Source organism: Leptosomus discolor, chromosome 4, assembly GCF_034619465.1.
Source record: "Leptosomus discolor isolate bLepDis1 chromosome 4, bLepDis1.hap2, whole genome shotgun sequence".
NCBI lineage: Eukaryota > Metazoa > Chordata > Aves > Leptosomiformes > Leptosomidae > Leptosomus > Leptosomus discolor.
In genome coordinates this window covers 42,677,397-42,702,061 of record NC_141394.1, presented here as the reverse complement: position 1 = coordinate 42,702,061, position 24,665 = coordinate 42,677,397, and the positions used below count along the sequence as shown (strand labels likewise).

Genomic DNA, 24,665 nt, shown 5'->3' with positions numbered 1-24,665 from the left:
CAGAAAATACAATTCCCTGAAGGTTTTCCTGGCTCTCCTGTGTTTTCACGTGGTCACTGGCAGCAGTAATGTGACAGTCCCTCAAAATATCTTTCGGAATGGCCTCCAGCATCCCTAGGTCTGCTCCATGCTCTCATCAGATTTGCTCAGCTGCTTGGACTTCCTGTGTGGTTTTTGTTCCAGGACTTTGCTTCTAGTGTGAATTGTACCATGGTCTTTCATCTTATTTAACTTGGAGCTGCGCTACAAAAATGTCTCCTAGATCTCCCACAGCTAACCTTGTGCTTGCCTGTGGCCTTCACGACCAGAGGGTGCAACTAACTCTTAGCAGCAACAAAATACTGAATTAATTGCTGGGCAGTTATTGCTGGGCAGCTTTTCTCAGACTGTTAGGCTCTGGTGCTTTTTTTTTGTTTTCTGCTTTTCTCCTAGAATTCTTCTGAGACTATCTGGGTGGTGTGTGCTGTGCTACTCAGGCATGCTGCAATGCTGACTTGCCAGGTGCAAATCTGGCTTTGTGCTTGTCTGTACTCACTTACTCGCTTGTCTACACTCTTTCCTTGCTGTGGTCTCTTCTCTTCCTTCCTTACTGCCACACCCAACCAGTTCTCCCCTGGCCACTTCATATGGCAATGGAGAGCTGCTCTCCCTTCAGCAATCTCACAAATTTTACACGAGAGCAATTATTTAAGCTTTTTTCTCTAATTAAAACATTAAGTTTTGAAGTTGAGAGTACATCTGTGTTTTTCTCTCTTCAGAATTAAAAGGGATATATCTCTTTAAATATTGATGATTTAGCCCTCTGGTCTTTCCTATACTAAAACAACTTAAGAAATGGAATGGAATATCAAATTCTACTGGAAAGCCACTGAAGAAATTATGGACTTGTTTTGCATGTGTTCAAAGCAATAACAAAACTCAATTTGTGCAGAAATGATTTGTCCTTGTCCAAGTGTGTCCTGATTAACTTAAAGTAACTTCTCTCAGAAGAAAATCTGTTAGGGATTTTGGCAGGTCTTCTTACTTTGACAGGTAATACATGTGAGTATAATAGTGCTGGAGCAGAGCTCTTGGCTATGTACATGCATTTATACAGCTTTAATGTGTATTGAAGCATGCTTCCTAACTTTTGATATGCCTGGGACATGCTGTTTGGTGTAGTTCACATATATCTAACTGATGATGCATTTATACTTTGACTAGAGAACTGTCTTTGCTTGATCTTTTCAGTGAATAAAATTATATTGAGAGCTTTAATCACTACGATAAAACCCCTCAATATATGACCCTACTATATTTGCAACTTAGTGTTTATTAATAATGGCTATTGCTGGCTGAAACTTAGGAGATAACAGAACAAAACTGTGTTTAACTGAAAGAGGGTGACCAATATACACAAATATTTAAAGCAAGATAAGCTTTGAATTTGACTAAAAAGGTATTTTTTGCCCTAAGCAGGAAACTGAGAGTTTTAGAACAACGTATCTGAGGGAAGCTCAGGGTTGTACTTTTGGGAGCTGCTGGTTTAGTTGTTTAAGCTGCAGAGGGAGTTGATCAAGAGCTGTACTGAGCTTATTGAGCTTTTCTGTTTCTGAGTTTTGCTTATGGCTAAGGATTTACTGTGTCATGATAGAAACACGAAGACCATACATTGGATCTCTGTAAAGAAAAATAACTCCCTAGGTCATGGTTTCGAGTCTATTTAAGAATTACTTGAAAATGTGTGCTTTGAATTTAGTTTGCCCTCAGAAATCTCACTCTTTTATGTAAAACTTTGTCTTTTGCTGCTAGTTGTCGCTGCTGGATTTTCCCATGACCTGTTTGTTGTTTCGTTATTTCTGTATCTAGCTAGTGCTGTTCTGAACCTGTGCTCATGACTACCTCTAAAGGCCAGTGGGAAGGTATATAGTATGGTATTGTTGTGGGCTGACCCCTGGTGCCGTCTTGTCTTCTATCTGGTTTGAATGCCTTGGTTCAGCATTTCAGTCTGTCAACTGAAACTAAAGCACGAAGGAGAGTGATTATATGGTTTAGTCTAGGAAAGACTGACATCATAAGATGAAGAAAAACACTGGAAGATGTGGAGGAGATGCCCATTTATGACTGAGTCTGTCTGCCATGAATCACTCACAATGGATTTTAAATAGAAATTGAGAAAGTAACCCTAATTGCTTTGTACCATCTGCATCTACCTGAAAGACCGTGTATGCCCTTTTGGATGGAGATATTTACTGTTAGCTGCAAGAACAAAACTAGACTATCGCAGTGCACATGATGGTGATTACTCTTTGAGACTCAAACTCCTGGAGAGAATAAAAGCTTGCTTACAAGAGGGAAAGTTTTATTGGGAGTGTCTGATCTGGCCACTACCATGAATGTTTTCATCTCCCATTGGTATCGTGGCCCGTGTTACCAGTGAGGCCCAGAGCTCCCTGGTGTGTGGCATTGTGTTCTTCCTTGCAAGGTGCTGGAGGAGCTGGAGCTGGCATGGGTCTGTCCCTGAACTCAGCTCCCTGAGGGCTGGCTAGCAGGGAGGGTTTGAAGCTCTCTGAATCTGGCTTCCTCACAGTCACCTCTGGCTGTAGGTGAATTAGCTGAGCCATAAATTAGCAGGGCCTTTCTTGTCATGGCACCTGCTGTTACAGGAAAGCTCATGATGCAGAGCACATACTACTTGTACCAGTAATGTCATCTGAAACTGTCCTTACTGTTTACAGAAATTGGTGTACAGTTGGTTTTTTTACATATGAATACTTAACATGATTTTTACAGCAAAATGAGTTTGGTATTGCGTACATTTTGCTTTATCCCACCCATCTCCTGTTCTGCTGAATAATTTAAGAGTTCATTGAGGTTTGAAATTAGTCTTTTTCCAAGTGTACTGCCAGTATCTGAGGTGTTGGGAAATAGAAGAGGACACAGTTCCTAAATGATGAGATTGGTGGTGTTTGGTATTGTACCTGTCAAAACAATTATTTCAACGCTATTGGAATTTTGGTTTTGCGCAGTTGATAAAATATTAAGGGACTTAATCTATTATGTTGTCATCTTTTGGAAACAAAAGTAGAAAACTAGGGTAGTGGGGCTAGTGCTACCAGGCTTTCTTCCAAGTTTGTAATGAGGAGATGAGAAGGTGACAATAAAGCAGAAAGTGTCAAATGACCTGAATAACTTTTAGGTGAGCCTGAATTTCTCGTTCTTCTAAAGGTGGGGGAGGTTTTCAGGGGTGGAAATGCTCACGGTAGGAGAAAAGCCAGCTTAAGAAGCCCTCACAAATGCAAGCCTTGTACTAGCTTCTAGGTGTATATCCTAGAGCTACACACTTCTGTCTCTTTGCATACAAAAGACCTGGTGATGGGCTTGAGGTGGCCTGGATCACTTGCTCGTGCTCAGGTGCGTTGATGGAATGTTAAAAACAACTTCTTACACTTTCTATAGGAGACACACCATTAAATGATGGTCTAGAGCTTGTAGATTCAAGAGTCCTTGTTCTGGTCTAGTTTTTCATTGTTTCACACATGGTAATTGTAAGCTAAGTCAAGATGGTGCTTCTTGCCACTGTTGCTACATCACAAAAAAAAATTAAAAATTGAGTAAGGCTTTTCTTCTGTTTTGCTTTATTTGGGTCAGTGGTGTTTATCTTCCCCATTGAAACTGCAATTGTGTAAAAAACAAATACTAAAAAGTTAAATGTATCTCTTCTAATGACAACATTATGCTTAAGAATTTGTGATATACAACATAAAACCCAAGTATATAACAGTATAAATCCAAACCACTGCTTTTATGGCAAGTCCTGCTTGTGAACCAATTTAAGTTATTTTTGCACTTGGTATATAAGATAACTATAATCAAAACTTTTCAGTGTGATATGAGTATGGGATATAGCCAATGCTAAGGAAAAACAAAGTCTGGATAGTAGAATTCTCATGTGTAAGCATGAATGTGTCTTAATAGGTCAAAATAACTGAAAAAGACCTTAAGAAAAAAATTAAAATTAAGCAGAGGGGTTTAACACACTAGATTCATGGGGGATAATCTTTTAGCAGAAAGAAAGCAGAGGAAAGGAGAGAATCCTTGAAGATAGCTGATAGAGGAAATATAATCTTTGATACCTAGGAATGATACCAAATTTCACATCCCATTTTTTTAAATGTTAGAATGTTGGGGTTAAAATTATGGCTATTTAGTGTTCAAAAAATGTTCTGAAATTGTAGTCTTTTTCATTTTTTTCTGGAAATGTTTTAGAATGCTCTCTAGGATGGCCAGGAAAAACATTAATTCCACGGAAAACTTGTTTTTCCTGGAGATGCTGATGTATTCTTGTTGAAAAATTTTGGTGCTGCTCAGTTGATACTTGGTTTCCTCAAATATGATGCAATGAAAGCTGGCCTTGAAACAGTATGTTTTTTGTTTCTGACTCTTCAGCCTATTTTGTGTCTCGTTGGTTAGAGACACCTTTCTACTCCCAGCATTAGGGCTTCTAATGGAGCATGTCGCAATTTGAAGTAATTGAGAACATCATCTAATCAATCTTGGAAACATAGTTCCTCTTCACTTTTTTGCTTTTATTGTTCTTCTGTACATTATAATTATGTGATGCTGATTTAATTTCAACAGTTCTCACTTATACTGGTATCTTCTTTGTAAAAGTTCAGGGTTGATTTTAATATTAAAAAGCTGTTATCTGAATTGATAATAAACTACTTGCATACAAATGAGGATGTGGGAAAAATTGAGAGCGCTTTCTGACAAGTTGAGGGGAAAATTCTCTATGTAATAAAATAGGTAGTTATTTCAATGTTAAATGTGAGACCTGTTATACCTGAATATTCACTATGCCTTACATTGCTTATTAAAGATATCTATCAGTAGAAAACTGCTGCTTTTTCACAATTGATATTGCAGCTGGTGAGATGACCTGTTATGCAATCTGTTTTCTGATTTAAGGTTCCTTATGATTCAATTTATTAGTATTTAAGGTATTGAGTTTTGGTACAAACCTGCAAAACATCAAAAAAACCTTCAGTTACTTGAGAAAACTGCATTATGAGATTCCTGCTGAAAGCAAAAGGATAACCATGTTTGTTTTACATGCTGTCACGGTCTCTGGGTAAGTTCTAGCAGTGTAATGAACTGAGAAGTCATCTGGTCATTGCTTACCCCAAAATAACAACAAAACGAACTGTACAAAAAACAGCATAAAAAATACCAGCGAGGGAGAAGTTTATCCATGTGGAGAGAGGGGACAGAGCGCACTGCAAAGCAGGAAGGTAATAATGCTGTTCTAGGTATGATACATTGGGGAAAAGACAGTTTTCAGCAGAATGGTGAAGTTTTCACAGGTGTGGGAGCAACTTTACATCCTGATTGAGCCCATTTTAAATCCTGAAATTGGAGATGATTTATTACTGCTGAACAATTACATTCAAAAAGAGAATATACAGAGAGGAAGGTCATGTTCACCAAAATTTGTGTACTCTGCAGGCAAGTCAAGAGGTACTTTAGACTCCATCCTGTGTTTGCAAGTGCAAGACTTACAAGTCTTTTATTTGTTTATTTATTTATTCATTCATTCTACAAAATGTCCAAGAAAACTCTTGAGGGAAGTCCAATATAAATGTGTCATGGGATGGCTGTCCCTCCGTTTAGGTTTGGGGTATATGTGGGGAAGAGCCTTTTCTTTGCCTCGTGTGGAACTCAGTTGATCTAAACTTCTGTAGGCTTACCTTTGGTGAAGGACAGTCTTGATAAGCTGAAGTAATGACTTTTAATTACTCATATATTTGCAGGACTGTAGAAAAGTAGAAGGAATCAAAATTACTGTTTTGATTATTAGCATGATTCTGCTACTATAGTTCTACAAATAGTATTTTTAACAAAATGTTATTCCATACTGTAGAAGACTTTAAAATGTTTGAGAGATTTCTTTCAGGTGATGCTAAAATTTTCAAATGTTTCTGAAAAATAAATCCAGGGACACTAGACATAGTATAGCATAGTAAGTGAGAGAGAATTTATTTTCAAATTATAATCTAAGTAGCCAAACCAAAATTGTCACTATTACTTCACTGTTTTAGATTGTTTATTCATTTACAGTTATAGGGCACTTATTACAAAGATATCTTGAATACATCTGCATTGTGCTAATAAGATTTATGGAAACTGGTTACTGAAGTCATGTGTTTAGCCTGCATGTGAATGAATTGGTTAGATTGAATGAGAGGCGTGTAAGTGGGGGTGGGAAATGTCAATACGTATGGTCTTACTTCACTACTAAAAACCTAGATGACATGTCAAGTTATTAATTTTTTTTTAGTTTTTTTAAAAAGGTGACAATTTTTAATACTATAGTTATGAAAGTCTGTAGGGGGGCTTAAAGCTTACTATATATTTTCTAAGGTAAAAGAACAGTCTTCATGTAGGATCTAACATCTAAAGGCTTTCTATGAGAATGGAAAAATATTCCTCTGTTTTAATGAATTTCATGAATGATAATAGGCCAAAGTGTGTTCAGACAAGGTTTTGCCTCTGAAGTAATGTTTTCCTACTACATCTCATTCTTTGAGACCATTATTTATTCTTGTGATGTCACAGTAATCTCCATGACAACAGAGATGTCATTAAGATGAAACATAAGAAAAGCTGTCTTTATTCAAACCATTTATTAAAATACTGTTTTGTTTTGTTTTTTTTTTTTTTAAAAAGGAATAATAAAAAAGTAGATTAGGAAAAAAGCTTTAATCTTTTTTGAAGATAAAATAATACAAGAACTTCTAATTTAAAAATAAAATAAGGATTTTTTTTTTTTCTAAATAAAAATTCTGTCAGGTGTTCTGATGAGGTACCTGCCTTCTGGCTTTCCATACTAGAGACACTGCAAAGTTGAACTGCTATAACAAGCTAAATTTTGTTGTTGCCACTACTACTACTACTTTCCAGCACTGTTTATCTATATATTTGTGTATATAGTTTATAAATACAGATTTTGAATTTCACATGAAAATTTCATAAAAACGTTCTTCTTGTTTAGTATATATGAAAGGGTCATAAAGAACCTGAAGCAGTATTCTAGTCTGTAAGGTATTTGGGATCACCTGCTGTTATAAAGGCCATGAGCATCTACTCTCCTTTGCAGTAAATTTGCAAAAAAAATTGTTATTCTTACAGCACTTTTTAAGATTTGGGTTTTTAACCATTTTTCACCTTAACTTTAGTTTTAAGGTAAGATTATAGAAAGCTAAAGTGAAAAGCAATGAATTTGAAACTTTTTCTTTTTTTTTTACATAAACTAGTCAAACTCGCTACCATACTTAGTCTTAGTAACTAGGTAAAATTTTATAATTAACCACACTGTTCAAAACAGTAGTCTATACTAAAAGAAAAACTATGTGAAGACCTTAAGGCATATGTTTCAGGGGATGACCAAAGGGACTTTCTCTGGAAACAAAGCTTCAAATCTAGCTAGCTTCAAATTATTCCCTGTGAATTTTCAGGAACTTCTTTTGAAGTACTTTCGGTAGTCAGCTATAAATTACCAGATTAATGCAACCTCAGATCTGGGTTGATGGGTTGTATTTGCATAAGAAATAAAGAAATCCCTACGAGTATTACGTAGATAAAGTACTGTCATCTGTCATCTGTAGGGATGCTAACTAAATGTGTTCAAAATACTAAAGAAGTTTACTAAAGCTTTCAGATGGAGTTCAAATTAACTTTCACATATTTTTAGCAGGAATTATTTAAAGCATTAATATACTATAAATGTGCTTGTCCTATAATTTTAGTGTCCTTCACATGGGCTGGTTAGTTGGCAGGCATTCTCGTGTCTGGCTTTGCTGGGTTCTTCCTGCCTTTGTACCCTCCTGCTGCAGCACCAGGGTTATTGCCTGTGACACCATGATTCTTTTCTCCCCCTCCGCCCGGCAGCTGGTAGTTTGGGTCCCAGGTCAAGCAAGGGGCTGCACTGATGACTGATGTTTGAGGCTTTTTTTTATTCCTCCTGTGGGACACCCCCACCCCCCCCCCCCCCCCCCCCCCCCAGAGTATTATTAGGTGGCATGTACTTAGCTGTGATGTTGCGAGTCCCTTCCCTGACACATGAGCTGTTGTATCTGAGACTGTAAACATCTAAGCTATCATATGACACTGGATAAGTCTAATCATCCTTATCCATGGTATGTAGTGAGCTCATGTCTCCAGGATTTGCAAACAGTGACAGGGCCACAAATGCCTCTTCAACTCATACTCCAGTTGCCAGCATCTCAATTTTCCTTTCAACTGAAAAGCATTTCTGTAAAGCAGCTCTTGCTGAAAAAAATGCTATAAATATGATACTATTGTGAGAATTAAATAAGTTAAAAGAAAAAAAATGAACCTACGGATTATTTTGATATGCAGCTGACTGCCAAGTTTTAATTAAAAATATTATTTAACACAAGTCAAAAGCAGCTTGGGCTTCACTTGCATATTTGCTTACTTTTTCTAAAAGACAGGCACTAATTCAAATGAGAATCAGAAAAGTCAGCCTATATTATACAGAACATGAAATCATCTGATAATGATGCTGTGTCTTTCAGTTGACAAACCATTGCTTTCATAGTTTCCAGTGTGCAGCTTTAAGCTTATGGAAACCCGCTGCTACTTTTCCTCCTTGCATCATCCCCAGCGGAGGGCTGTTCATGATGGAGCTGCTCTGCATGCATGAAGGGCTCTGTGGGTTTTGTTGGTTTTTTTTTTCTGAGGGGTCAGAAAATGGCCATGCCAAATTTAGTTTTCATCAGAACGCTTAAGTGTTCTCCTGGGGATGGCTCGTGCATGTATGCACACTTCTAAATTGTAACTGGTGTGGGTTTTGTGGGTTTTGTTTTGTTTTGTTTTTGTTTGTTTTTTTGTTTGTTTTTTGTTTTTTTGTCCCTGACAAGGATGAGTTGGGTGGGGGAACAGTCTGGGTTTCACAGCATATTCATGTGAAACCCAACTAAACCTAGCTTGGTTAGAATAAACCTTTTAGAGGGACTGACGTTTTGAATTCTAATCTGGAGGTACCAAGACAAAATGTGGAAGGAGGAGGAACTTAATCCCTTACTATATCCCTAAGTGGCAGATAGAAAATAGTCCCCATTTTTTTTTCCATCTAGACATCTACTAAATGCTGCTGTATAATATTTCATTCAGGAATTCAATGCCACTTGTTTGCTTTAGAACTGAATCTTAGCTTGTTTTGGTGTTATTGCAAGTTAAATGTTGATAATTACATCAAGATTTGTCTTTGGGATTTGTCAGAGACCAGATATTCTACTCATGTTTGCTTCTATATCATCAGTGAATAATTGATGCAGTGATGGAAAGCAGCTGCTGGTCATGGCTGAGGTCATGGTGTGTGCAGGCGGAACGTGCAGCAAATGATACGCCCAGAGGAATCCTCTGTGCTCTGAGTTTGAGAAGCGGAGGGTAGAGGGAAGGTGGGAAACACAGTAGAGGGAACTTGAATGTAAATACTGATGGTAGTAGTAGCATTTGCAGGGTGGGTGCTACCTAAGAGCAAATGAAGACTCCTTGGCTTGTATAACTTCAAATTGTAGATATGCTTAATTCAATATCTCTGTATTTCATTTTGATAGTTTTCTGTGATTCTCCTAAATGTGGATGTCAACTGAAGCAATGTAATTTTCACAAAAAGAGCTTGAAGTATAGAGTTTATGTAACTTAAGATCTGTTTTTATCATGAATATGTTAAAAGCTTGAGAAACTAAACTCAACTGTGTGTAGCCTTGTGCTTACAGATTTATTCAGCGACAATCTTGAACAGAAAAGGACTGGTTTCAGGGAAGGTGGGAGATCAAAATTGTTTAATCTCAGTGTACATTTAGGTGTCCTACATTGGCAAATAATGCACAGCAGTGATCTTAAGCCTGTTGCACATTCCATTTGAAAACTCAAGAACAAAGAAAATTTTTGAATGTCTGATTTCTAGAGGTTTTTGGCATAGATCATTGCAATACTCATGCATTACATTTCTACTTTTAATATATTGTATTTTTTTTTAATTTTATGGAATTAATTTCCTTGCATATATGTACAATAGAACATTCTAAGAACCTGAGAAACAAAATGTTACTTTTATTTTTCCTTGTGTTAGAACAGGTCTAAATAGAATATGATTTTTGGCTTTTAGAATAAAGTCTATTTATTCTCTACCAGCAGCTTTGTTCCAAATATTGCATTTACAAATACATAAAACAGTAACAGTATTTTGCACTTAATGTGCTGAAGATGTGCACTATATAGATGACTATACTTTGTAAAGCTTTCTTTGTGAGACTTAGATGTAGTTTTACTAAGACTTGCAATTAATGTGTGAATTACTTATTACTTTAAGCTAATGCAAGGTGGTGAATATCAGAAGAAATAAAGGTTTAGATTACATTATAGGGGAAACCCTAAATTTTTATATACTCTTTTTGAAAAATAGTTGTCACTAGCGTAATCGGGTTTTCTATGAGGGATCTTCAATCTTTAAGAAGAGGGAAGAAAAGGGCTTCTCGCTGAAAAACCTTTTCTTGGTGTTCGTCAGTGGAATTTTCTTCAGATTCTGCATCACTTTTGATGAATGCGTTTACATTCCAGTGCTGAGAAATAACTTTCCATTTAGGAGCTGTGCTGATGTGAAAACAGGAATGTGGAGGCCCAGGGTGAGGGGACAGGGCTGAATGCTGATAGGGAAATGTTCTCTCTTCAGTAGCTCCTGCCTTTCCTGCGAGCTTTGAAAGAGCATCTGTGTGTGTGTATGTATGAGTATGTCTGGGGACCTGGGGAAGTGGATGGGTCATGTCTGGAAAAAACTGTGTTGTCCTGCAGTGTCATGATGATAATAGAAAGGATGGAAAAGTCACCCACAATACCTGGAAGTTTTTGCCTGTCTCTATGCGTAAGTGCTTGTAAAAAGTAATGCGTTGCTTGTAGCTTTAGGTGTTTCATTTAATTGAGGTACTTTGTTTTGTTTTATTAGTAAATCTAATAAGTTTGAAAGGGAATAAATGCAGATAGTGGTCTTAAATTATTCTCATTTTGCTGTTTGTTAGCCACTGACATATTTGTAATAACTGTAGTTTTATAGTTGTAAAGGTGGTTTTAATGAAAACTGAAGGTGTAAACTTGGGAAACATGGAAACTTTTAGCTTTCGCTTAAACTTGTCTTCTATTAACTAGCATGTTGTAAACTGTAATACCTCTGTTCTTTAGCCAACTGTGTATAGTTTGAGTGTAATGAGTTACGAGATATGCGTGTAGTAAGGTACACTTATGGAGAAGGGAACCGTCGCCTACAGTCAGTGTAAACTCAATTTTAGAATGTATTAGAATGGAAATGAAGTTGTAAATGACTTACATATGTTAAAATACGTGCTTTTGATACATATTGTGAACAAAAGGGTTTTTTAATGAATTTATTTGGAAATAATGCTTTTGAATAGTCAAGTGGGAAATTAGACTTTTGTGAATTGCTTCAGGGAATAGTGTAGTTAGGGAGTAGTTGTTTCCTTCTAAGAGTTTGGGGTTTTTTTGATAATTTAATTTCAAAATTGCTACTATAAAGTGGTTTTCTGCAAATAAAATTGTTTTGTGTATCTTTAAGGGTTTTTTTTTTTTAAATAGATTTATAGTCACATCACACATTCTGTAGCTTTATGGGGACTAAAAGTAACTGTGATAGAAAAGGACTGCAGAAGTGAAATTGCCTCTAGGACAGGTACTGAGGAGAACATCTGTGAAGTTTAATTCTCAGGGAACCTCAAGTCAGAGCTTATGTGGTAGGAGGGAAAAAAAGTGTTGGAAAAGCTGCTGCAAAACAAGGTTCTTTGGGGAATCCAGGTGAGGCAGCAATATCCTAACCAGGCAGCCTTCCGGCTGTCTAAATTACTGTAACAACCTCTACATCCCATATTGACAGCCACCATTGCAAATATAACTTTAAATTGCATTAGCTTCCTTTGGTGATATTCTCTCATTCACATAACTGATTTAGAGAAAATAGTTGCAAAGCTGGGATTCTCTCAGGTGTATCACTGACTTAATAGTTGCAAATGAGCTGTTTTTAGGAGGTGAAATTAATAAGGCTTAGGTAGGAAGAGAAGATTTTATCTTTATGTGTTAAGATAATTTTGATTGAAATTATTAAGGAATGATATGATACAACAAAATGTGAAGTGTTTATTATGTAAAAATCTTTATTGCATTTTAAAAACAAAAACGTGGTTTAACCTTAAGCCTCCATAGTGAAGTCATATATCCGTAGGTTTATTTCACACCACACTGAGGGAAGGAATAAATTTGTCAATTCCCTGCTCCATTGAAACCTGCTAATAAAGGCTCTCTACATTTTACTTTAGCAGTGCTCATTTAGACTGGGCATTTTGTGATAAATCTGGGTAGTGAACTCTCTTTGTATTGGAAGTCTGGCATTAAATTTGGAAAGAACAGCGTCTAGCAAAAATTACTGAAATAGAGCTGGTATTATGAAGATAATCTTGTCGGCCCTTGCACCGAAACTGTATCTGCTGCTACTGTTTCTCTGTTATAATAGCATCCCTCAAAACAGCTTGCATGTCAGCTTGTGGTCCCTTGTGTGAAGTTCCTCTCCTGGTATTTTATAAAAGGTTTTACAGCTTGGGCTTTTTGATCATCTCACTAAACAGATTGTATTATGTGTTGGGTATTCGCCGCTTCTTTCTGCCTACTAATGCTTTAAATAAGTCCTTTTCAGTGAAATTGTTTGGTGGCTTCCTCTACTTAGTGTCTGGTTACTGCAGGTGGGGATGTCGGGTAGAGGAGTGTCACTGAAGTCCTTTCTTTTTTGGTCTTTGCTTTTTCCTTTTATGTGAAGCTCTGACACATTAATTCTGATAAAACTTGCTGACTTGGTTATCAGTCTTCTGGATTGAAGCAGTGGGATTGATGATGCCCTAAGATCCTAGTCGTTTCTCAAAGTTGCATGTCAACAGGTATTTGTGTGACACTCTGTAGGTATCAAAGTGTGGTTCTGCAATGGATAGTATGCAATACTGTGATGGATATTCTACCACAGTCAGAGTTGAACACTTCTGAAGTGTCCAGACGTAGTGGACAGTCACAGGAGAGTTTGGTAATTTTCACTGGTTACATGAATTCCTCACAGATGATGAATTTTCAGCAGCAGATTGGAAGTCCAGAGATTTAGCTGGTGTGGCCTGTCTGAGAACTGCAACACTTGAAAGGTCATTTAACTTTCTTCTGCCTTGCTGTACTTGTCTTCTTGCCTACAATACTTTGCAAAGATTACAGAGTTTGTTCGCAGCCTGAAGTACCTTGTGGTCTTTGGTCAAAGATAATATGTATGTGTAATGCACTGTCTGCTACGATAAATTTTGTGCTGTCACAGGAATCTGAGCAGTACAGCAATGACATGATTATTTACTGTGAGAACAAGTGTATTGCTGGGAACAGAAATAATTTTCTTTATAGTAATTCAATGTGTGTTTTCTGTCTTAATATGTTGACTACCTTTTCCCTTGTGCTGAAGGGTAAAATCCAAACAAGTTATTCAAGAATAGAGAAGGACATCCAAAACACAGCTTTTTCTTTTTACTGAGTTTGCTAAAGCTTGAAACTTTTGGGTGTCAGCAGTGATTAGCAACAGGCAGAAATTTGAAGTTGATACTTAGAGACAGCAATAGAGGAAGAAGAAATGGTGGAGTGGAAAATGATATATGCATTTTCTGTTGAAATTAGTGTTTGCTGTGAGGCTAGAAAATGGGCTGGCAAAAAATATAGCAATAGTGTATTTTAGACCAAAACCAATGGTTACAGAGTGGGGGAAGGATCTGCAAGAGGAAAAGGAATATTTCTGGTTTTGTTTTTTTTTTTTTTTTTCTAATTAGAGTATCAGATAAGTTGACTCCCTAATCAATATTTTTTCGTTTGTGTTTTCCAGTCAGAGTTGATTTACTTTCTCTCCCCCTCTTTTCCTTTTTTTAAGGAAAAACCGTGTGTATGGATCATGTTAATGACCAAGAAAATAAGTTTGTCACTTCTGCAACAGTCTAATGAATCAAGATAATGGCTTCATTTTGTGGTATCTTTAAGAGTAGTTGAAATTGTATAAAATTCAAGGTGGCGTTGTAGAGCAAAGCACCCTATGTTTTGTTGCTGGACTATAGGAGGAAGCATGTGTTTGCCTCTAGGAAAATACACATTTTGTTGAGAGACTTCTTTGCTGAATGTTTCTTTTCAAGAGGCTTAGTATTCTGGAAAATTTTTTCTATTGTAGAAGTCCCATGTACCATTAAATGCGATTATTACTTTGATGAATAAGCACAGCTGGCATTTCTTTTCAATATCTGACTGCCTTCTTTCTGAGCTATAAACGTGCTGTTGTCAAGAGATTAGCCTTTGGGATAGCAAGTTGTTCATTTCTACTAATCGCTAGGCGGGATAGGAGAATAGATATACACTGGCTAGATAATACTGTTCCCAATGGTACTTGAACTTCAGTTTGCTTGTTATAAAATAAAGCTCACAAACATCGTAGCTTAAGTGTGTCACTGTGACAGTGCATTACAGGATTGATTAAAATTCAGATTTTACAATTTTATTGAGTCTGGTTGTTTTTTCATAAACTTATTTAATAGCTGTTGAGCTTCAGATAGGAAGGTGTCCCGTGCATTTTGCACAGTGCTGGGTTGATGAAAGGGAAAGGCTAAGTAGTTACACTGGTTCTTGGCAAATTTCAGGGCAGGTTTGTTACAGTGGGCTACAAGAGGGGTCCTGAAGTTCTAGCCGTTTTGTCACATGTCCTGCCCAGTGTCTCTGGTGGGAAAGGTCTGGCATTGACCTGAGAGGCTTAAATATGAACTACCCAGAGGGGAAGCACACACACCAGAAACAAACTTTAGCTAGTTGTCTTTTCTTCCATTCTGATGGTGTCTGATTAAGGATGTAACCATGAACGTCTTGTATTTCACTGAATTATGTACTGAGTCTCTGTACTTCACCTTTACCATGGCATTTCGAGGATTCTTTGCAGTTAAGGCTGCAGACGCACTCATTCAATACAGGCAGAGCATTTCAGAGACTGAAACTAAAATAGCTTTCTATTTTATCCTACAGGAAGCAAAATAGTATCGTGCTTAATTATTGCACTAAGGTGGGAATGTGTCATGAAAGGCAGAACAACCTCTTGTTCTCATCTATTCAATTTGGGAATACTCTCACATTCAGCATCCACATTTTATTACTTTGAGTAAAAAAGAGCTAATTGAATTTGAACAGCCTTTTCATTCTTTCCTTGGTATGCTAGTTAGCTTTCTTTATAGAAATGCAGATAGCTTAGGTAACTTAATACTGTAATGTCAGAAGATACTAGATCAAACTCTGTAATGTAGTTCAGAGTCAATCATGCATCTTCAGGAGACAGCACTTGATTGATACTTGTTTTAGTGTTAATAGAATTATTTAGCAAATACTCTTACTAAATTGTGTAAATACAAAATATACAGCTCTTGGTGTCCTTGGGTATCACTTGCTTGTTGAAGGACATATGTGTGAAACTTGTATTGTGCAGAGGTATGTACGTTTTTTCTATTATTTATGATTTATGGAGAAGATGTAAATATGCTTATGGATTGTGTTACAGCTCTGATTTTTGTTCTGATTAAAGTATTTTTGTTCTTCAGTTTTGGCAAGCGTTCTGCAGGAAGCTTCAGGCGTGGCTGTGAATGCATTGTTTTGGAGCCATCTGAAATGATTGTGGTAAGAATATTTTCATTCAGTTGCTTTCACATTTTACAGATCAGCCTTGGTAACATTTCAGCTTCCAATAAAACTGGAAGAGTTTTCTGTTTTGCGCATGATCTTTTGATAAATCTAAGATGTCATACATAACTTTCTTGACATTCTTTGCACACATCCCTTGCATTTTTTGAGTGATAAAAGCATCTTTGATATTGTTGTTACTTTTATTTTGTAGATCTCTTGTAAAACTAGTGTTTTCTTCTGCTAGCAGAATAGTGGAACGGTTTGTGATTGCTTTTTTTTAAAAGCAGCTTTATTATTATGGATAATCATAAAGTATTGAACTCAGGTTAGCTTAAGTAATCAATGTTTGATTGAATTAAATTTATTCTCAGCTGTCTGAGATTTTAAGAAGCTATTCGAACACTTAAAACTTCTATTGACTTTTCACGGTGAAGATTACTTCATTAGCAGTATCTGTTGTAGTCCAGTGGCAGAACAGCATTGTCACATTGTTCACAGGCTTGAACACCTCAGGGTGCATCATCGAAACAAATGCACAATCAACAGGCTAAATGTTTGTTGTTGGGTTGTTTTTTTTCCCCCCCTGTCACGGAGATAGCAACCAGTTCATGATACAGGCATGACAATTATCAAAGCCATATATAGGTGATAGTTCAAAATATAGGCTGTGACACTAAACATTTTTTTCCTGACAAGTGACGGTTTCTGTAAAACTTGCAGAAACCCAGGAAATTGTGGTATAGCTTTAGGCTTATAGAAGAAATTAGGTTACTTGTTTAAGGTTGATTGGTAAAACAAGTATATTTTTAACTTACCTTCATGCAAATGCAGGGATGCTTTTGTGGCTTTTAAGCTCTTTGCGATTTCACTGTAAACAGATAAAGATGATTTTGCAATGGTAACTTTTTCTGTCGGATGTTTGATGATACGTCTTCCTCTTCTAATTCAGATTTAAAAAAATCATCTTACAAAGCTATTGCAATGTAGTATCAGACACAGAAGATGTAAGAAATGCCAATTGCTTTTTCGTTATCTGTAACTAAAGCTGTCTGTAGCTTTATAAAGGATCAGATCTTCCACGGCAGCCCCTTATGCCTCCCCTTTTGCCCCTGTGTTGGCCCCCTGATTTGTCTGACCAGTTTGTGTAACTCGTTTCTTACCACAAGTTTGGGAAACAGTTTATTGCCCCAGATTTGTTCTCTAGAAGTATCCAATTTAGTTGGTTGTAGCTGTGTGCATGCATACTCGTCTCTCTTGTGCACTCCTGGCTAAGTTACAAGGGAGAGTGATGTAAAGATAGGCATAGGGAAAGGGAATGACTAAACAACAAGAGTCCAGAAGAAGTCTTCTGGACTACTGGATAATGTTGGGGCAGGGACAGGTACTCCCACATGTGTCCGTCTTAGTCCAAAAATACCAACCTCTAGAGTTTTGAGAAAGCTGAAACTGAACATTTACCTTCAATCCAGCCTTCCAAAGGAATAATTGTACCTTGAATACAACGAATCCCATCCCCAGAGTTTGTTGGGCACAGTAACTTTCAGTCTCAGGGGCTGGATGGGGTCACTCTGTGGGAGAAGTGGGAGTGGTGTAGGGTGAGAATGTGACCCTGTCACGTGTGAAATGGATACTCAGCTTTTCCTGGTGAGCCAGAAAGTCTGCTCATCCCCTTGTATTAGTCACTGAAAGTTGTATTTAGTGATGTGAGCTGACTAGTATGTGACACTTCTGACACAGATGCACTGCAAATTTTGAGGAGTATTTTGTCTAGTATTTCTTTTCTTTGTTGAAAAATATGGAGGAACCTTGCAAGGTGCCTCATAAGCTCTTCTTTACATTTACAGAAATACTGTTTATCCCTGGGAGTTGGAACTGAATAGGAGGGAGTTAAGTGAATCCCCATATATAGCCAATGCTGAGAGTGTTTATAGTGTGGTTTTGTTTTTTTTTTTTTTTAATCCTCATTACCCTGTTAGTCTTGAGTAAGGTTTCTGTTAGTAGGGTGAACGCAGAAGAGATGTTGATTTTCAGCCAAATTGCTCTAAAAAGATTGTTCTCTTTTGGGAAAACCAGAATTCCTAGTTCAAATGTTTTAATTGCAGTATACAGTTATGTAGTAATTTAGGACTATTACTTTGAAGACTCTGAAACTGAAAAGACTAATTTTGTATTAGGATATAGCTAAACTATTCTTTCTGTTGTTTTGAAGTGACTTGTTTTTATGTAAATCCAGTCTATTAGAAATCCTTCTTTTATGCCCTCAAAGTATTTGAATGACACACAGAATCACAGAATGGTAGGAGTTGGAAGGGACCTCTGGACATCATCTGGTCCAACTCCCCTGCCAAAGCAGGTTAGCCTAGAGCAGGTCACACAGGAATGCGTCCAGGCGGGTTTTGAGTATCTCCAGGGAAGGAGACTACACTACCTCTCTGGGCAGCCTGTTTCAGTGCTCTGTCACCCTCAGAGTAAAGAAGTTCCTCCTCATGTTCAAGCGGAACTTCCTGTGCTCCAGTTTGTGCCTGTTACCCCTTGTCCTGTCACTGGGCACCGCTGAAAAGAGCCTGGCCCCATCCTCTTGACACATGCCCTTTAGGTATTTATAAGCATTGATAAGGTCCCCTCTCAGTCTTCTCTTCTCCAGGCTAAAGAGCCCCAGGTCTCTCAGCCTCTCTTTGTAGGAGGTGCTCCAGCCCCCTCATCATCTTCATAGCCCTCCTCTGGGCTCTCTCCAGTAGCTACCTGTCCTTCTTGAACCGAAGGGCCCAGAACTGGACACAGTACTCCAGGTATGGCTTTACCAGGGGTGAGTAGAGTGGGAGGAGAACCTCCCTCGACCTGCTGGTGACGCTCTTTATGCAACCCAGGATGCCGTTGGTCTTCTTGGCCACAAGGGCAGAATGCTGGCTCATGGTTATCCCGTTATCCACCAAAACTCCCAAGACCCTCTCAACCAGGTCAACCCCCAACCTGTACTGGTGTATAGGGTTATTCCTCCACAGGTGCAGGACTTGCCCCTGTTAAACTTCATTCGGTTCCCCTCCACCCAGCTCTCCAGCCTGTCCGAATCTCGCTGAATGGCAGCACAGCCTTCCTATTGAAGTAAATAATAAAATCAGTGCTGCCTATTGAAGAGTGAAGGTTGGTTAGGGAAGATACCAAGTGACAAATGGAGGTTAGTAGGAAAACTACCAAGTGCTCCCTCATACCGGTTTTCCTTTTGTAATGTATTGAGTGGTGAAATGTTTGTATTTGTGCAAGAGTAAGAAGGGGGAGGAGGAAGTGAGAATTCTTCTGTCAATTTTCAAAAGTGGTCGTATTCAGTGATGCTGTTCATACTGATGTTGTTTGGTTTGTTGTTTGTTGTTTTTTTTTTTTTAATTTTTAGTAGTACCTTCACTTTTAGTGCTGAAAATGCAGGAAATTCAAAGCTAACTGGTGTTTTTTGAAAATAGTGCTTGTTGTGTTTCTAACAAGAAGAAAGATTTTTATTTCTTGTGGGAAGTGACACTCTTTTGCATCTATTATAGGTTGATTACATGGATGAAAATGAGGAGTATTTTCAGCGTCAAGCTTCTCATAGGCAATCTCGAAGAAGATTTAGGAAAATCAACCAAAAAGGGGAGCGACAAACAATTATTGATACTGTTGACCCTTACCCTGTGGGGAAGCCACCGCTGCCTAGAGGCTATCATACGGTAAGCTGTCTGTATTTATGGTTAACAAAAACATAAACAGGAAAATTACGGAAAATAAAACAATCAAAATGGCTAAACTTGCTAATATCTTTAAAGAGGTGTGCTTCTATAGGGAGGTTTCCCCTTAAAATACTGTGAATTTGGCTCCATCAGTGTGTGAACATATGTGCAGCTTGCATCTTAGTTCAGAGTTGAAAGCGTGTTTCTTATGACCATGAATGTCATGTATTACTTCTTAATGTTCCAGTCGTTATTTGAAATTGTGAAAGAAACTATGTTCTCATTTCTTGTTTATATTAAGTTACAGTACAAATAGTTTAGTGCAGAATGTTAAGAGGTCGGTTAGTGAAGCACTCATTCACGCTTATGATAACAGTTGTTGCCTGAAAAGGACTGTGCTGCATTGCAGTAGGCCAAATTCTTGGATTAAACCTGTCATTTCTTTTTGGTATCCAGAACTTAAATATCAAATTAACCTTTACTAGTGTCTGTGTCAAGAGCTCTTTATACTTGGGTTTCAGTGAGCTACGTAGTCTGCCCATCATCAGGGAGATCATTTGATCATTTTACTTGATTTCTTTTTTTTTGGGGGGGTAATCTTACGTGTTGAAAGTTTCCAGGCTTTCTTGAGATGAACATAAACTAATAATTAAAACTTATTCTACAAAATATTTTATGTGGCTTTTAAATTGAGAAAAGCTCTGTTAGCTTAATGTGTGTGTTTTAGTATTGATTTCAACTGTAAGCAAAATACTGGAAAAGCTGTTTGTCTTTGACTCTCATTTATTTGTTTAAGCACCCAAATCTGCTAGAGCCATAAAGGCATCGGCATGAATAACTGTGCATATTTAATCTTATTGAATTGGGCTAAATTTTGCACAATGTAAGCCACATGCATATAAATTTGCAGGATTAGAGCTTTAGTATTTTTAAGATACTGACTTTGATCCAATGCAGTTGTAGGATTTTCCATTTTCACCTCTTTATCCCTATTCCTTGACTTGTTTGCCAGTTCCCTGTATATTCAATGTGTGTCTGTAAGTGTGTAGATGTTTGATTACATCTGTTAATTATACAGGCTTTTCCTCATGAGTTGAATAATTACATTTTATGCCAACAATTTGTTTTTGTTTATACAACAGCTTTTAATGGTTTAATTTTCAGTGCAGTTTTAATTGCCTCTAAATTTAATACAGATTGAGCCAGTTCACTTGATTTGAAGATGAAACATTTTACTGGTCTGGTTTTGAAAAAAAATACATACGTGGTATTGTACTTTGTAGGAATTACAGGAAAAAATACTTTTGTTTGTATTATTTAGTTGTGTATGTTGTGCTTAGCAAACAGTTCTAGTGCATTTTTTATCTAGCTCCAGAAGGGCAATACTTAGACTACACACGGTGCCATTTGCATTCATAGGTCCTTGCCTGTTGTATAAATTCCACTTTAGGTATGCCTACTGAGTTTTTGTAAGCTTAACTGGTGCTAAGAGCAAAAGCCCGTTGTGTGCCATCCTGTTGTGCGAGTTCATAATGATTTTGTGTATGTGTTGGGAAATTCATTGCCAGTGAGATTTTATATTAAGTTGGAAGAGATTGCCAAATAAACTGTAAAATTTGCAATAATTACAGTCAAATGATGCTTTAAAAAGTGTAATGTGATGCATATGATTGACTTTTTTTTTTTTTTTTCCTAAATTAGTTTTACAATGTAGTCAAGACTCTCCATGCTGGCCCATTCCCTCCTATTTTTACAGTGTTTGGTGATCTTGTATACATTGTTCTGTTGTTCACTTCTACTAGCAATACTATTTCTGTTGCTTTAACTGTACATGTTAAAGGCTGCATTGTCTTTTCTCCCTTCCTATTTTATGTCCCTTGACCTCACTTTTTTAGTCTTAATTTCTTGAAAAATTGACTGAAGAAAGCAAGGTTTCTTTGAAACACATAGGAATTCAAAGCATATTATAGCTGCGATCTTGTGGGCTTGTTGCCCATCCATTCTTTTGTCAGCATCTGTTTCACCTTTGGTTTTACTTCTTAGTTTTGGACAAATAAACAAAGAAGCATTAAAAAAAATGCAGATGTTCAGATATTGCAGTAAATAATGTGTTAAAGTGAAATCGAAAAAGAATTAATATGATGCAGTTGTTTCCAAGCTTGCTCTTCCTTGTGGATGTGTTCTGGTTTAGGTGTTAGGTACATGAGGTTCAAAATAATAAAGCTGCTTTGATAGCACCCTCAAAATCTTCACAAAATGTGTTATTTTCTTATATTTTGTTTTATGCTGAATCTGTAGTTACCATGTAGAATGAGAATTTTTCGTTGTTGATAAATTATTAATGCTTTATTTGCAGTAGTCTGAATGCTTTTCTTCAGAAAGTTCAAACAGTATTTTCTGAAGAAAGTTTTCCTTTGAAACATAGAACTTAAATGAAGATGCATGGCTCTGCTTTTCAAGACTTAAAAATTCAATGCAGTTGTCTCAGTTGTGGCATGACTTTCTGCAATAGTCAACTAGTAGGGGACAGTGGACCCTCATTAACCTAATTTTAACATTATCTTCATAGTGGTGGAATGTACTATAGCATGTCTGATAATGTTCATCTTTTCCTTTCCTCCTATATGGCATTCATTTCATTTTGGCTCACAGGAATGCACTAAACCTCAGGTATTGTAATTTACTGTGTATGGTCCACTAACAGTTTACTTGTGGGTTTGCAGTGTGATATTATAATACTGATGCAATGTTATGACTAAAATTGCCTCCTAGCCTTTGCTTTGATACTTGAGCATTCTCACCATGGTATAAAAATACTAATGTAAATGTGGAATTTGGTGACAGCACAATGTCTCTTGCCTGGCTTGATTGACCTTTCTTCCTTGCTTTGATGTCCTGTGATTTAAAAAAAAATGGAGGACAATAAACAAAGGGTATATATACAATATTTAGTGTTTGGCAGACACTTTACTCAAGTATCTCTTCCATGACATGGAGGACTTAATCTTTGATTTTAATTTAAAAAATAGGGCCCCTGTATGTCAGTAGAACAGGGAAATGGAGTGTGACAAGATAAGCAGCAAAGAAGCAACAAAAAGGTTTTGTTAGCTGAAAACTTGCAGCAGTGCTTTGTGCTTGTCTTCCATTCCGATGATGTGTACTGATTCGGTATAAAGAAGCTGGATTTTGTAGACTCCTGTCAAAGTATGTGTAAATGACCATTATTTGAAACACAGGCTTGCCAAGCTAGGGACAAAAGTGTACCCAAGTGAGTCAAGGATCTTGGAATGGTACAAACCAAACAAAATATAGAAGTTTTGCCTGACATAGGATCTCAAATGCAGTCAAAGTAATCTGAAGATCTGAGTGGCATCTTTTAAACTTAACTTGTGCTTGTAATTGCCATTGTCAATGCCAAAGGGAGTAAATACTGAGCATCCACCAAATGCGTTTGACAGGAATGTGTCTTGTCAAACTGTTAAATGTCCCCACTATTATGCTTGAGAAATCTCTTATGATAGAGCTGAAAACAAACCTGTTTTTTTTAGCTTCAAAATTCTTCCTTTCCTCAAATATTACTTGGGTCAAGACTTCTGATACTTTGTCAGGAAATGTGTTTATTTTTAAAGTTCCTTCTATGTCACATTTGTTCAAATAATTTCTCTATCTAAAAGACTGAGAGGATTCAAATTTCAATATGGTTCCAGTATCATAGGCAAGTGACTTCTGTGCTGAAATTCTCTCCTTCTTCAATATGTGTGGTATATTTCTTCTAGGAACCCAGTTCCTTATGTTCAGATCAGTGCTCACCAGTTTTTCAGTGGAATGACCCTGAGTAACCTATGACTACTAAAATATTATGTCTGATTGATAATGTGCTTCTCAAATTACAATATGAATTTGAAATATTTCGTACATTTTGATAATTTACCCTAATGCTTGAAGGACCATTTGAAGTGAAATTTAACGTTGAATATCACTGATTTCTAGTGTGAGGAAAATAGAAAGTTCATAATGTATGGAAATAGAATGAATACGTTTTATCAGACTGACAATATGGCATCTTTTTTGCCACCATTTGTAGTTTGGTAAAATGGATCTGTTCTTTTTCAGGGAAGAAAAATACCCTGGGAAGTTTAGGTTGAGCTGTCTTTACTTGAATCTGAAAAACTTTGTTCAGAATTTTTTTTGATAGAAAAATTTTGCTTGTGCTTCTAACGTGTCAAGAAACTGTCTTTAACCAGATTAAGTGTTAACACCTCCTTACTTAATATTAGAAATTCAATTTTAACCACTGAATGTGGATTTTCTTTCTATGTGTATCTGTACTTAAGGCTACTTAATGTTTTCAGTGAAAAGTCCTTGTTTTGAGTGACTCCATTGAAAGTGTGGACCCTCTCCTGGGAACCTACATGGCTTTTCTTTTGCTTTAGGCTGATTTTTTTTTTTTTTTTTTACTTTAAAATAGAATAGTAATCTATGAGGTGAATTTAAAAAAGGGTAGACTTTCTTGTAATATCTTACTGCCAGTAAATTTTGTGTCTCCTTCAGTGGATCTGGGTCATGCCCAGTCTGGGTGTTGCTGAGCTGTTTATTATGTATATAATACATGACTGTCCCATCCTGCTTGGTGGGTTTCGGGGTAGGTGAATCTTTTGTATTCTCTCTTTTAAAGGGATTTTCCTCTGCACGGCAGAGACCCTTTGCTCGGCAAAGGTAGCGAGTTAATAACCCTCTGTAGTCAGTAGATTGGCAGAAATAACACTTTAATAGTAATAATATTTCACAGATTGCATAAAATAATAATTTCAAAGATTGGATAAAAGTATGGCTTTCCCTAATTCTATCTAATAATATGGAGAGAGAAGAAAAAAAGAGTGAAAAAAGAGAAAGAAAGAGAGAGAAATAAAGAAAGAGATATCACCATTCCTGGGGTCCAGCGATGCCTTGCAGGTCTGGTCTGATCTTTGATTCTTCGGTGGTGAGTGGTCACCTGTGCCTTGATATTGGTATTTTTATTGTCCCTTTTCATTGATGTTAATGAGTCCTGTTCACGTTATCCACTCCTCTTCTTGCTTTCCATGCTAATTAGGGCGCAGGCACAGCATGCAACATTTTGAGGGTTCTAAGGGGGTTCTGTCCACTATAGATAAGGGAGTGGACCTCCTCAAATCC

General features: G+C 37.0%; 1 protein-coding gene across 3 annotated transcripts in view; it reads left to right on the top strand.

Moving 5' to 3' along the window:
• RAPGEF2 (Rap guanine nucleotide exchange factor 2) overlaps positions 1 to 24,665 on the top strand; it is a 186,519-nt gene that overhangs the window by 81,294 nt on the left and 80,560 nt on the right. For 2 of the 3 annotated variants that reach the window (XM_086464717.1, XM_086464715.1), the window contains exons 5-7: positions 15,711 to 15,786; positions 19,323 to 19,490; positions 22,143 to 22,160. In XM_086464717.1, the coding sequence (XP_086320843.1) occupies positions 15,711 to 15,786; positions 19,323 to 19,490; positions 22,143 to 22,160 (262 nt within the window). The remainder of the gene's footprint in view (positions 1 to 15,710; positions 15,787 to 19,322; positions 19,491 to 22,142; positions 22,161 to 24,665) is intronic. The other variant, XM_086464716.1, reaches the window with a different exon arrangement.